The sequence below is a fragment of the Grampus griseus genome (assembly GCF_964374135.1).
Source record: "Grampus griseus genome assembly, chromosome: 3".
NCBI lineage: Eukaryota > Metazoa > Chordata > Mammalia > Artiodactyla > Delphinidae > Grampus > Grampus griseus.
In genome coordinates this window covers 77520780-77535797 of record NC_139019.1, presented here as the reverse complement: position 1 = coordinate 77535797, position 15018 = coordinate 77520780, and the positions used below count along the sequence as shown (strand labels likewise).

The 15018-nt window shown below is 39.2% G+C and overlaps 1 protein-coding gene across 11 annotated transcripts in view; it reads right to left on the bottom strand.

Moving 5' to 3' along the window:
* CAST (calpastatin) overlaps positions 1-15018 on the bottom strand; it is a 125474-nt gene that overhangs the window by 83742 nt on the left and 26714 nt on the right. For 8 of the 11 annotated variants that reach the window (XM_082650618.1, XM_082650620.1, XM_082650622.1 and 5 more), the window contains one exon: positions 6437-6508. The exons of the other annotated variants lie outside the window; for them this stretch is intronic. Coding sequence is in view for 6 of the 8 variants with exons in the window: in XM_082650622.1 (XP_082506748.1) it covers positions 6437-6508 (72 nt within the window). In the remaining 2 variants the exon portion in view is untranslated. The remainder of the gene's footprint in view (positions 1-6436; positions 6509-15018) is intronic. 11 annotated transcript variants of the gene reach the window in all.

Here is a 15018-nt window from a genome sequence, read left to right as displayed (position 1 = left end):
TTGGCTATTCGGGGTCTTTTGTGTTTCCATACAAATTGTGGAATTTTTTGTTCTAGTTCTGTGACAAATGCCAGTGGTAGTTTGATAGGGATTGCATTGAATCTGTAGATTGCTTTGGGTAGTAGAGTCATTTTCACAATGTTGATTCTTCCAATCCAAGAACATGGTATATCTCGCCATCTATTAGTATCATCTTCAATTTCTTTCAACAGTGTCTTATAATTTTCTGCATACAGGTCTTTTGTCTCCTTAGGTAGGTTTATTCTTACATATTTTATACATTTTGTTGCAATGGTAAATGGGAGTGTTTTCTTGATTTCACTTTCAGATTTTTCATCATTAGTGTATAGGAATGCCAGAGATTTCTGTGCATTAATTTTGTATCCTGCTACTTTACCAAATTCATTGATTAGCTCTAGTAGTTTTCTGGTAGCATCTTTAGGATTCTCTATGTATAGTATCGTAATCTGCAAACAGTGACAGCTTTACTTCTTCTTTTCCGATTTGGATTCCTTTTATTTCCTTTTCTTCTCTGATTGCTGTGGCTAAAACTTGCAAAACTATGTTGAATAATAGTGGTGAGAGTGGGCAACCTTGTCTTATTCCTGATCTTAGTGGAAATTCTTTCAGTTTTTCACCATTGAGGACGATGTTGGCTGTGGGTTTGTCATATATGGCCTTTATTATGTTGAGGAAAGTTCCCTCTATGCCTACTTTCTGCAGGGTTTTTATCATAAATGGGTGCTGAATTTTGTCAAAAGCTTTCTCTGCATCTATTGAGATGATCATATGGTTTTTCTCCTTCAATTTGTTAATATGGTTTATCACATCGATTGATTTGCGTATATTGAAGAAATCTTGCATTCCTGGAATAAATCCCACTTGATCATGGTGTATGATCCTTTTAATGTGCTGTTGGATTCTGTTTGCTAGTATTTTGTTGAGGATTTTTGCATCTATGTTCATCAGTGATATTGGCCTGTAGTTTTCTTTCTTTGTGACATCCTTGTCTGGTTTTGGTATCAGGGTGATGGTGGCCTCATAGAATGAATTTGGGAGTGTTCCTCCCTCTGCTATATTTTGGAAGAGTTTGAGAAGGATAGGTGTTAGCTCTTCTCTAAATGTTTGATGGAATTCACCTGTGAAGCCATCTGGTCCTGGGCTTTTGTTTGTTGGAAGATTTTTAATCACTGCTTCAATTACAGTGCTTGTGATTGGTCTGTTCATATTTTCTATTTCTTCCTGATTCAGTCTTGGCAGGTTGTGCCTTTCTAAGAATTTGTCCATTTCTTCCAGGTTGTCCATTTTATTGGCATAGAGTTGCTTGTAGTAATCTCTCATGATCTTTTGTATTTCTGCAGTGTCAGTTGTTACTTCTCCTTTTTCATTTCTAATTTTATTGATTTGAGTCTTCTCCCTTTTTCTCTTGATGAGTCTGGCTAATGGTTTATCAATTTTGTTTATCTTCTCAAAGAACCAGCTTTTAGTTTCACTGAGCTTTGCTATCGTTTCCTTCATTTCTTTTTCATTTATTTCTGATCTGACCTTTATGATTTCTTTCCTTCTGCTAAATTTGGGGTTTTTTTGTTCTTCTTTCTCTAATTGCTTCAGGTGCAAGATTAGGTTGTTTATTCAAGATGTTTCCTGTTTCTTAAGGTAGGATTTTATTGCTATAAACTTCCCTCTTAGAACTGCTTTTGCTGCATCCCATAGGTTTTGGGTCGTCAAGTCTCCATTGTCATTTGTTTCTAGGTATTTTTTGATTTCCTCTTTGATTTCTTCAGTGATCACTTGGTTATTAAGTAGTGTATTGTTTAGCCTCCATGTGTTTGTATTTTTTACAGATCTTCTCCTGTGATTGATATCGAGTCTCATAGCGTTGTGGTCGGAAAAGATACTTGATACAATTTCAATTTTCTTAAATTTACCAAGGCTTGATTTGTGACCCAAGATATGATCTATCCCGGAGAATGTTCCATGAGCACTTGAGAAAAATGTGTATTCTGTTGTTTTTGGATGGAATGTCCTATAAATATCAATTAAGTCCATCTTGTTTAATGTATCATTTAAAGCTTGTGTTCCCCTTTTTCATTTTGGATGATCTGTGCATTGGTGAAAGTGGGGTGTTAAAGTCCCCTACTATGAATGTGTTACTGTCAATTTCCCCTTTTATGGCTGTTAGTATTTGCCTTATGTATTGAGGTGCTCCTATGTTGGGTGCATAAATATTTACAATTGTTCTCTCTTCTTATTGGATCGATCCCTTGATCATTATGTAGTGTCCTTCTATGTCTCTTCTAATAGTCTTTATTTTAAAGTCTATTTTGTCTGATGAGAATTGTTACTCCAGTTTTCTTTTGGTTTCCATTTGCATGGAATAACTTTTTCCAACCCCTCACTTTCAGTCTGTATGTGTCTCTAGGTCTGAAGTGGGTCTCCTGTAGACAGCATATATATGGGTCTTGTTTTTGTATCCTTTCAGCCAGTCTGTGTCTTTTGGTTGGAGCATTTAATCCATTTACATTTAAGGTAATTATCGATATGTATGTTCCTATTCCCATTTCCTTAATTTTTTGGGTTTGTTATCGTAGGTCTTTTCCTTCTCTTGTGTTTCTTGCCTAGAGAAGATCCTTAAGCATTTGTTGTAAAGTTGGTTTGGTGGTGCTGAACTCTCTCAGCTTTTGCTTGTCTATAAAAGGTTTAATTTCTCTATCAAATCTGAATGAGATCCTTGCTGGGTATAGTAATGTTGTTTGTAGGTTTTTCCATTTCATCACTTTAGATATGTCCTGCCAGCCCCTTCTGGCTTGCAGAGTTTCTGCTGAAAGATCAGCTGTTAACCTCATGAGGATTCCCTTGTGTGTTATTTGTTGTTTTTCCCTTGCTGCTTTTAATATGTTTTCTTTGTATTTAATTTTTGACAGTTTGATTAATATGTGTCTTGGCATGTTTCTCCTTGGATTTATCCTGTATGGGACTCTCTGTGCTTCCTGGACTTGATTAACTATTTCCTTTCCCATATTAGGGAAGTTTTCAACTATAATTTCTTCAAATATTTTCTCAGTCCCTTTCTTTTTCTCTTCTTCTTCTGGAACCCCTATAATTCGAATGTTGGTGCATGTAATGTTTTCCTAGAGGTCTCTGAGACTGTCCTCAGTTCTTTTCATTCTTTTTTCTTTATTCTGTTCTGCAGTAGTTATTTCCACTACTTTATCTTCTAGGTCATTTATCCGTTCTTCTGTCTCAGTTATTCTGCTATTGATCCCTTCTAGAGTATTTTAAATTTCATTTATTGTGTTGTTCATTGTTGCTTGTTTCCTCTTTAGTTCTCCTAGGTCCTTGTTAAATGTTTCTTGCATTTTCTCTATTCTATTTCCAAGATTTTGGATCATCTTTACTATCATTATTCTGAATTCTTTTTCAGGCAGACTGCCTATTTCCTCTTTATTTGTTAGGTCTGGTGGGTTTTTACCTTCCTCCTTCATGTGCTGTGTTTTTCTGTCTTCTCATTTTGCTTATCTTACTGTGTTTGGGGTCTCCTTTTGGCAGGCTGCAGGTTCGTAGTTCCCGTTGTTTTTGGTGTCTGTCCCCAGTGGCTAAGGTTGGTTCAGTGGGTTGTGTGGGCTTCCTGGTGGAGGGGACCAGTGCCTGTGTTCTGGTGGATGAGGCTGGATCTTGTCTTTCTGGTGGGCAGGTCCACGTCTGGTGGTGTGTTTTGGGGTGTCTGTGGACTTATTATGATTTTAGGCAGCCTCTCTGCTAATGGGTGGGGTGTGTTCCTGTCTTGCTAGTTGTTTGGCATAGGGTGTCCAGCACTGTAGCTTGCTGGTCGTTGAGTGAAGCTGGGTGTGGGTGTTGAGATGGAGATCTCTGGGAGATTTTCGCCATTTCATATTACGTGGAACTGGGAGGTCTCTTGTGGACCAGTGTCCTGAAGTTGGCTCTCCCACCTCAGAGGCACAGCACTGACTCCTGGCTGCAGCACCAAGAGCCTTTCATCCACACGGCTTGTAAATGTTCTGTCCAAGATTCTGGAATCTGCATTTCTTCATCAAGTTCTGGTTCCTGCTGGCGTTGGAGGGTCTCCTGCAGAGGCAGGGGTGGCTATCTCTCACCGTGAGGACAAGGACACTGGCAACAGAAGTCCTGGGAAGTACTCCTTTGCGTGAGCCCTCCGAGAGTCCTCCATTAGCCCCACCAAAGAACCTGGGTCAAGAGTCTAATTACTATAGCCTCATTATTAATTTATCAAAAATTTAATTTTAATCACTAAACATCTTATAATAATTATTTTGAGTTATTCAATAGAGATATCTATGCCATTTAAGTGCTCTGGATCCTCCAAGCCCAGGACTGCATGGCAGAAGTGGTATTATTTGTGCACATAATTACTGATTTTGTAAGAAGTCTCATAAAACAGTTCTGCAATACATGGTAACTAACCATTCTATCATTAAATACTGAATCCTTAATACAGACTATGATTTTCTTAATAATTGTGAAATTGTCACTTTAACTTTCGAGTTGAATGTGTCCAGAATCAAGAAAACCAGGCCTAATTCTCACTGCCAATTGTATTTACTATTTTGTCATGTCATGTGTTGGGAGAATATTATTTGCCTGTGTGTGTTATGATAATTAATTGTGTAATAAAATGCTTCAAGGGATCACAAATGCTATTACCCCCAGCTTTTCTGAATGATGCATGGGAATGATCATTTTTAGGTGATGATGATACCAAGCCCTTTCAATCTGGCATCAAAAGACAAAATAAGAAAAACAAGAAAGCATATGTATTTTTTTCTTCTAATACTCTATAAGAGTTAAAGATATAGAAAGGAAGGAATGAAGAATTAAATCCTGGAAAAACTAATATTCAGGAAACTGGTGAAGGAAATTGAGTCAGGAAACCACAGTGAAAAAGAATAATCAAGAGAAGAATGGAGATAGGAGAAGGCAGTGTCAGAAGCCAAGGAGAGATAGGAGAAGGCAGTGTCAGAAGCCAAGGAAAGAATTACAAGTTTGCTAGTAAACTAAAACAATAACTATGTGGCCAAATGTGTCCACCTCCCAGTTACACTCCCTCCCACAGCTTCCTAAGACCTAGCAGGGTTTGGGGAGGATGGCCAAATTCTTTGTAAGCATTCCACCTTGAAATGATTGGATGATAGGCCTGTGTGGAAAAATGATGGGAAAGGGACTGCTTCTTACCACGAAATTCAAGGGAAAAACAAAAACAAAAACTAAGCACGATTTTCCACAAGGTACCGACCCTCTAGGAGTTTAGGTAATGATAATTCTAGAAACCATTTACAAATGATTCACTAAACCTCATGAGGTTGGGGTTTTGCTAATGAGACTTCTCATTTTAAATTATTAAGCATAAGTTAAATACAGGTCCTAATACTGCAAAAGATAGGAAGTATCCAGAAAATCTTTTTTAGTTGGAGACCTCCAAACAATAGAAGATGAGGACTACCAAGGGCAACCACAGCAGAGATACATTTGCCCAGCCTCTTCTCATTTCTCAGTTGAGTTTTACTTTGGGTACATTTTAGGGGCTAGGAGAGCAGCTGAGACTCCAGAAGGCACTAAAATACGAACTCTTCACCAAGCAAGTAACATCCATGAGAAAGTCCACAGCCCTCCATAGGAGAGCTACCAGTTTTAAAGGAAAAATGCTTATTTACAATAGTTGTATAGGCAATCCTGACATAGGTTAAGGTTTTTGATAATCTTGGACACACTGGAAGATCACAAGCTGAAATGGGAGGAACAAAACTATTTTATATATTGAAAACTACTAGCTAAAATGGTAGTTACATCTTATCTTGTAAGATGAAATTTCAGTGATTTTTTATAAGTTGCGAAGCTTTGTAGTGTCATATTACCAAAGAAGGCTCAATCAGAGTTTATAAGGTCCAGGACCTTGTGTGAACTGGAAACCTGGCTTTGAACCCTACCTCCATCTTACTGGCTTTGTGATCTTGTCGAGGTTACTTAACCTCTCTGAGCCCAGGTTTCCTCAGGTATAAAGGAATAATAATTATAAGGTTGTGACGGGATTACCTAAGATAATTATACAGCACACTTAGCAAAGAGCCTGGTGTGGTTAATACTCATGAAGAAAATCTGGTGTGTGCAAAAGTCAAATATTATTTATAGATATTTGTGGTAATAATGCATATTTTTGGACACATTATTATATGCCAGTAAGAATAATAACATAAATGGCTTTGCGAAGTTTTAAATCATTCAAATCATTAGTAAGAAATTACATACCTCCTGCCTCACATTACCCCCACCAGCACAGAATTGGTACTTTTTTCAAAAACTTTCAGTGATATATGGACACTGTTTACCTTCCCTACAAGTCCCACCCACTAATGGTACACCTGTAGAGTAGGGGTCTTTTCTTGCTCAGGAAATGACTGACCTTGGTGACGGGAGCTGTTCCACCAGCCTGAGTTCTGGAGGGTTGACTGCTTCTAAGCTTTGTCGCTTTTTTCTGAAAATAGGAAATATTAGTTTCTATAGGAGAAGACATCTTCACAATGTAGTCAAGTGTACATTTTCCTATCAATACAAATATCTTTTCAGGCAAAATTCAGACTAATATACTAAGTACGCAAAAAAAGAACATGTTTTTATTTTTTCATGTCTTCGCCAGAAGACTATATAAATATTAAAAACAAAGAGTATTGTACATTGAATAGTCCCCAGTTGTTCAATATTCAGTGGTTTGGAGCACTACAGAAATCCTCACATGGGAGTTGTCATTTTCCACCACAGTGCACTCCCAGAACATCATCGCTCACCGTGAGAAAGTACGTGCTTTCTCTCTTACCCTGAGTGCTACGGAGAGCAGATGTTAGTACAGCCTCCACAGAGGGTGACTTAGCAGCAAGTATCAAAGATGGCAATACATCTAAAAACTTATCTTAGGGAAATAATATGACAAGAGCAAAAGCCTTTTTTCTTCAAATATATTCATCATAGTATTCTAACATCAAAAAGCTAAAAACAATATAGGTAATAATGAATGTTTATTGAGTTCTTACCATGTGTCTTACCATGTGTTTAATTATTCTACTAGAATAATAAAATTATAGGTAATAATAGAATAATAATGCTCTAATAATAGAGTATAGTACAGCACTATTGTCAGTGCTCTGTTTAAGTACCATGTGTTACAACTTATTTAATCTTCAAATTACCCAAAATAAAGCTGTTATGCCAATTTTATGGGTAAGGAGATGGAGGAATGGGATGAGTACACAACTTGGTCATGGTCACAGCTAGTCAAAAGTAGCATGTCTGTTTCAGTCCCTATTCTCTTACCTACCTACACTGCCTCCCACATAAGGGGTTATGTTATGAACAGTTACAGGATGAAATATCATATGGTTATTTAATGATCAGGTTTAGAAGAAGATTCCATTAAATGCAAGTATATTATTAATATTTCACATAAAGAAATGTCATATTATAAAATAACATGAATGATATGGTCTCAAGTTCATACGGGGTTATCTTCTGATAGTGGGGTTAAGAGTGCTTCATTGTGCTTTTTTTGTAATTTCTTATATAACTATAACTACTTAACTGTTGAAAGGACAATAAACGAGGGGGGGGGAAGGTAAAATACACAGTTGCTTTCTCAACAAGGACTTGATATCTTCTATCTTTTACTTATGAATATCTATATTTCAAAGAAGCAAGCGTATAAAGTTTTATAATGTAAAATGGTGACAGTATGATCCAACATCTATAAAATGTGAAGAATGTACTGTAAGAATTGAATACAGGAGGGATGATCATGCTAATTAGGTGATATATAACACAGTGAAGAATTGTATGTCCACATACATACAATTTCTGAAAATTTTTGAAAAATATATAATTGAGAACAATTTGGTTGAATTCTTTAACATTTAGAAGATATTTAGCAAAATTTATGTTGCTTAACTTTGTGAAAAATGCCTGCCACGGAAGCTTGAGCTGAAGCCTTCTCTTCCTTCAGGGCAAATACTACCTTAGCAGGAAGAAAAGACAGAACTTAGCTTGCTGTCCTCAGAGTACAATCTTTATGTGTCCACGGGTTGACCATTCTCAGAGCACTTCAGGAAGATCCCCGAAACAACAGGGTGGACACATTTTAATAAGATGGGTATCTGAGGGCCTTGAGAGGCCTTTGCAGAAGCCAGGTATTACCTGTAGACCAAATAGTCTATCCTAAGCATTCATGCACTACCATCAACCAAAGGAAGAAAAAATCCTAGATAAATGGGATAGAAATAAAGGAGGCTGCTAAAAAGTTAGTAATTTGAGTGTGATATGGGAGATGGTAAAAGGAGGGGATGGCCTAAGTTTTATCCATATCACAAGTCTCTTTTCAAAATACAAGGTGTCTTAACAAATAGCTTCTGATAACCATAATGTATACATGGATTCCGTGTAAGGGGTTGGATATAAGAAATGAAGACAAGAATACAGCATTGGGGTTATTCATTTTAATCTCATTCTCCAATTCAACCTCCTCATTTTCCAGTGAGGAGACTGAAGCCCAGAAAGGTCAGGTCAGTGTACACTGTTCCATAGCTGTCCCACACTCTAGCTATTAGCCTGTGGTCTCAGCTATAATCAAGGAAGGTCCCATTTAAATCCTGCACTAACTACAGCTTCAATTCTCACAATCAAAATGCACATACCAGACTCTGATTTATCTGTAGAAGAATTCCACTACAACACATTAGCTAAGATTTGCCCGTGAGAATTAAAAAAACTTGCTCTTCGGCTGAGTTATGATACTATTAAGTTAAAAATAACTATTTTAACTTAATACACATGCTGATTGTTTATATAAACTCAGCACACATGCTGATTTTAATTTTAACTGTATATAAACTTAAGATTTACTCTGAAAAATAATTTATTAATAAATTCAATATTTTTAAACTCAACTGAGGATATCTCAGATTCCCTGTGGGTATGACCTATTGAAGTTTGCCTTGCCCTCTGAGCTGCCTGAATTACTTAGTCTACAAAGGACCAATTTAGTTTAGCTGAAACAAGAGTAGAATTTGTAAAAATGATCCTCTATTATCTAATATTTATAAAGGGCTTAATAATGTCAGGCACTTAAAACACAACACAAAAGCTTAGAAATGCACATACATACCAGAGCACAGACCCCTTATTCTCAGATTAGTAACCATACAGATTGTTTTGGCTGATATATGACGTGGTTCTCTCTTCAATTGTGTTTGACTTCATGCATCCCTCTGCTTATTGGACAGACATTTATTGAACCCTGGCCAGGAGCCTGGTCCTGTTCTAGGCAGTGGGGATATAATGACCAATTAAACAAACAAACAAAAAAAGGTCTTACTCTCGTAGTGCTTACATTCCAGTAGGAGGACTCAGACTCTAAATAAGTCAACAAAAGCCAAGATGATTTCAGAGAGTGATGAGTGCTATAAAGTCAATAAAACAGGGTCATGTAACAGAGAGTGGCTGGCTGAGGGTTCCTTCAGACAGGACAGACAAAGAAAGACATTTGACTGAGACCTGACTATAAATAAACCAATCATGTTAATATCGCATGGGGGAAGGGAGGCATTCTAGGTGGATAGAGTAGCACATGCAAAGGCCCTGAGGTAGGATGGGATGGGTTTGGCAAGTTGGAGGAACAGAAATATGTTCCTGCAGCTGAAGCAAGATGGGCACAGGCATACATGGTATGAGATGATACAGGATGCTGGATCAAGATATTTGGTCTGAAGTGAGGTGGGTTCATTATGGCCCCGCAGTCGGGTGTGTTTGGGATCATCAGTTTCTTCCAGGCCTTGGCTTGCTTCCTGACCTTCTCTGAGTACCATCTAGTCCTTGTGAGTCCTCCTTTGCCTCCATGTGAAAAGTTCTCAAAGTCCTTTGGCTTCACATCACCTTGTACTTAGTTTTGCAGTGTCTTCCTCACCCTCACTCCCGCTCACCCTCACCATCAGCATCGGTCCTTAGAAATCCCACTGTGGCCTGGACACATTTCTCACCCAGCTAGGTCTGCATATTCACAACTGTGATAGGGCTGGATCTACCCTCAGATAGAACAGAATTCATTTACTCAAAGTAAGTGAAAACTCAAAACAAGCTCACTCATACATGATTCTGCATTTGTCCTAACACACAGGTATGCTGTGGTCTCTAAAAGATTAAGATGTTAAATGAGAACACCAATCCTAGGATAATTCAAATTTTGAGTTAAACTATTTTTCTTCATTTCCATAAACCCATAGACTAAAGGTTACTGAGCAGATTTTCCCTTGCCATTCAATCACATTCCCTCTATTATTTATGAGCGCTTCTTTGTTTAACTTAAGTTTTATAGAAAGGAAATGGTCAGCAACAGCTTGCCCTCATTCCTCTATATCAGGTCGCAGGCCTGGCTGAGTCATTCGTTCCTTGCAGGACAGCCTGTCACAGGGCCTCAGTCCTGATGATTGACAGGGGCAGAAGTGTAATCGTCCACACCAGATTTACCTCTCCTGGACTCTAACCCCAGGACATCAAGTCCCGTCCATTTACAGAGAACTTGTGTGATTTCTCCTGCTTGGGTGCAGACTCCTGAGTATACACAGGTCCTGTTCCCATGGACTATGAATCCACACCTTCTACTGGAAGCAGCCTCCCCCATCTCAAAAGAGGTTCAGACTCTGCCAGCCACAAGACTGGTAAAACAGGCACCTCTGCTTGCACAGACAAGATCGATAAAGAACGCACAGATTAGATCCATCCTATATGCTGCTGTAGGAAGACATGAATAGAATTAATGGCGTGCCTTTCTTGTATGTTTGCTGTGGTTCATAATAAAAGGTTTTATTGAATGAATCAGAACTCAAGTCTTAAAAACTGTTTTCAAGTAACAGTGAAATTCCAAGAGCCAGGCAAAGCTGTGTCATTATCTCCTAAAATCTCAGGAAAGGCCCCTCAAGTGAGGCTTCATGTCATCCTGAGACCTAGTGAATCTGTAAAGAAAAGTGCCGAATTCTCTAGAACAATGGTCCTACTTTTTGACACATGTGGCAGGAATCCTGGCTGTACCCAATGCCAGCTGTGAGACCTCAGGCAAGTTTATGAGCATTTCTAAACACGAATTTTCTCACCTGAAAAATGAGAATAACCCTACTTGTACCCCAGAGAGAGACTGAGAGGATTAAATGAGATGAGGTATGGCCTGAATTCTGTGGCCCACATGTTGGAAAACCCCGCTCTGAAGAGAGAGGCCCAAGGCCTTGAACAGGTAGCAATGGGACAGACTCATCTCTCCAGGGCAACCCCAGTGCATCTAATTTCAACTCATGAGGGGTCTTAGTGGCTGTTGAGAACTTTCTATGAGCTTTTGTTATTTATATAATAGAAAAAGAATTGTTTCTTCATTGGATAGAAAGTGATTTTTCTTTAGGACTAGCCATGATTCTATTAATGGATGCAGTTACTTGGAAACAGTTTGATCCTTTTGAGGTTTGCTTTTAAGCGCTGCTAGGTTGGACAAGAGCAGCCTTCAGATAGAAGTAATTTGTTTTCAATACAGCAATGATACCCTTCTGAGTACTCTACCCAGTGATTCCGACTGGTGAGAACATGTCCTGTTCCTGGCCTTGTGTGAGGTCTGGAGATTACATGAAAGTATAAATGCAATGCATCTAAGCCCACAGTCAGAGATACTATGATGACTCAATAAATGCTAGCTAAGGGAAACCCGGGACCACTTCCAGGGTTGATGCTGAAAGGCCTACCTAATGAGTTAGGCCGACCAGAGCCAGATCAGCAGGTCCTGATATTCGTGCATCAGCTGTCAAAGATGACGGCCCCTCTGGACCTTGCTCTGATAGGTCCCATAGGTGTCGTCACTGTCACACGGTGTGTGAGTGTGGGCGTGTGTGTGGGGGGGTGTGATTTAGGGTCAACAAGATCTGCAGGAATAGACATGACCTCAATATGTTTCCTGAGAGTGGCAAGGACCCTGCTGAGGTACTACAGGGTGTCAGGACAGGATATGGAACAGGTGATTTCAACAGCCTGGGTGGCACATATATTAGTAAAATATCTGGAGAACACTAAAACTCATTAGTAAATGAACAAAGAAGGAAGTCGGTGACTCGGCTTATAAATGAGAAAAATTTAACTCAACTTCATAGTCAAGGAAGGTACTTCAGTCTGTAAGCTGGGCCACAGCCTCCTTTCAAATACAGCTTTGTTTCCTTTTTACATTAATGATGTTCTTATGTAAGAAAATTTGGATTAAAAAGTAAGGAGTGTTTCTGCCTTAAATAACTCAAGAAAACCCTCGACAATTATATGCAACAGTGGTTTTCAGAGGCTGGACACCAGGCAGCAAGGACAGTATTCCCTGCGAGGGCAACAAACCAGGGGCGCCCTGTGATCGCCACAGCTTACTGCCTGCAGAGTTTCCAGCTGCCGGATCATGCAACGGCTGTCTGTCTCTCTGGGTTGAGGAGATGGAGCTGGGAGTTTGAGGGTCAAGGGCACTCGAGGGGCTCAAAGAGAGGGCGCCAGAGAGGAGAGCTACAAAAGTGAGCTCCAGAAATCTGCATGTGCCTGCCTGTGAGGAGAGCCTGAGTCTGGGGAAAGACCACCCATAAGGAGCAGAGGCATAATCACAGGGGCTCCCAGGGACCAGGAATAGGACATGTTTCCAGCAGTCAGAATCACTGGGTAGAGAATGCAGAAGAAAAAGTAGGACTGGAATTTCCCTGGTGGTCCAGTGGTTAAGACTCCACGCTTCCACTGCAGGGGGCACAGGTTCAATTGAATAAGAAGAAGAAAAAAAAAACAAGAAAATGTAGGCCTCCTCTAAAGGTTGCTCTGTTCTAGCCAAACAAAGGTTAAAAGCAAACCCCAAAGGATCAAAGTGTTTCCAGGTAACTTAACTGTGTCCCAGAACAAAGCTCAGGAAAACTTAAAGCAACAATAATAAAAAACACTCAATGCAATATAAAATTCATATCTGTTTATCATCTAATCAAAAATTACAAGGCATGCATAGAAGCAGAAAAATACAACTTTGTTTTCCAAACACAGGAAAATATAATGTTCAAAAAGCATAGTATCTTTTTTTTTTTTTTTTTGCAGTACGCGAGCCTCTCACTGTTGGGGCCTCTCCCATTGCGGAGCACAGGCTCCGGACGCGCAGGCTCAGCGGCCATGGCTCACGGGCCCAGCTGCTCCGCGGCATGTGGGATCTTCCCGGACCGGGGCATGAACCTGCGTCCCCTGCATCGGCAGGCGGACTCTCAACCACTGCGTCACGAGGGAAGCCCAAAAAAGCGTAGTATCTTGATTGCAGGGCTGACTACGTGAATCTACACATGTAACAAAATGGCATAGAACTATATATACGTGTACCAATGGCAGTTTCCTAGTTTTGCTATTGTACTATAGTTGCAGGAGATGTAACCAATGGGGAAGCTGGGTGAAGGATACACGGCACCAGCCACACTATCTTTGCAACTTTCTGGTAATCTATAATTATTTCAAAAGAAAAAGTTTTTTAAAAGTATGTTCAGGAGAGACATAGCAAATATTTTTTTAAAAACCACCCGCAAATATTTTTTTAAAAACCACCCAAATCAAACTTCTAAAGATAAAAATGTCTGAGATAAAAAATACATTGGGATTAAGAACTGATGAGACATTGCAGAAGAAAAGATTAGTGAATTTGGAGATCTGGCAATGGAAACTATCCAAAATGAAACAGAGAGTGAAGGGCTAGAGGACAGGGAACAGAGCATCAGTGAGCTGTGGGGCAACTCCAAGCAGCCCATACATATACAACCGCAGCCTCCAAAGAAGAGAGAGATGAGGAGACAAAACAAAATATTTGAAGAAATAATGGTCAAAACATTTCCAAATTTGATCAAAACTATAAACTCACCAATCCAAGAAGCTCAACAAATACCTTTTAAGAGTGAGGAGCTGGGTATGAAGAAAGGGTCAAGTTGGGTTTTAGATTCCCATCCCCCAAAGATTCCAGTGATAATGAAGTCAACCTGTGGGTGAGAGTTCTTCTGCCCCAGCTAAGACACAGTGCCCTTCCCTGCCATGAAGGTGTCAAAGAGTTCCTGAAGGTTCCAATCCAGCGATTCTCTTCTCCACCCCGAAGTGTGAGAAAGGGAGCTGGTCCACATTTCCACCAAAGTAATAGCCCTCAAGAGAAAGCAGGCTAGGGATTCTCCAGTTTGAGATAATCCGTTACGTAACAGATTAGATGTTATATTTGACAGAATTTGTGAGCACACAAATACACAAGAATGTTTGCATTAAATGAACATCGAAATCCTCAAGGGTTCAACTTGGTAGCTAACACATTCAAATAATTGCTCAAGCCATTTTTAAAATCCTGTTTGTTGAATGGTCTTCAGAAGCTTCAACATTATTTTTAGCTGACAGTTTTTTTCTTTCTTAGCATTTTCTAATCAGTGCATTTTTAGATCAGTGGTGTCCTAGGCTTGATGAAATGTAGTATTTTTCAGGATAAGAATTCTCATTAAAATATATGTTTTGACACATTTGTTGACAAATCAGTTCCATTAGTTAATAGTCACCCCCTAGAATGAAAAGAAATATTGTGTTTCCACATGAAAACACATGCTTTATTGGAAAATAGTATCTAGGAAAAGACATCTTTCAAAGGGAGGTCAGGTACCCCAACACTAGCAATCACAAGGCTGTGACTCTTATTCGCAAATGTTCGTTTACACCATGGTTCTAAGTAGTCTACAAACAAGTACAAGTCGCTATGACTACAGAAGGAAGTATAAATGGGTGCTACCCCCAATGCAATTTGGTAAATAGGATATGTTAGTCCCCTGGGAAACACTGATAAATAGGTCATAATGATGTCTTATTATTAACTCACAACCTAACATAGAAATTTACTCAGTGAATGAAACGTCGCCTCCACAAAGCCCTTAATAACACACGTTATGGTGGCCAGCA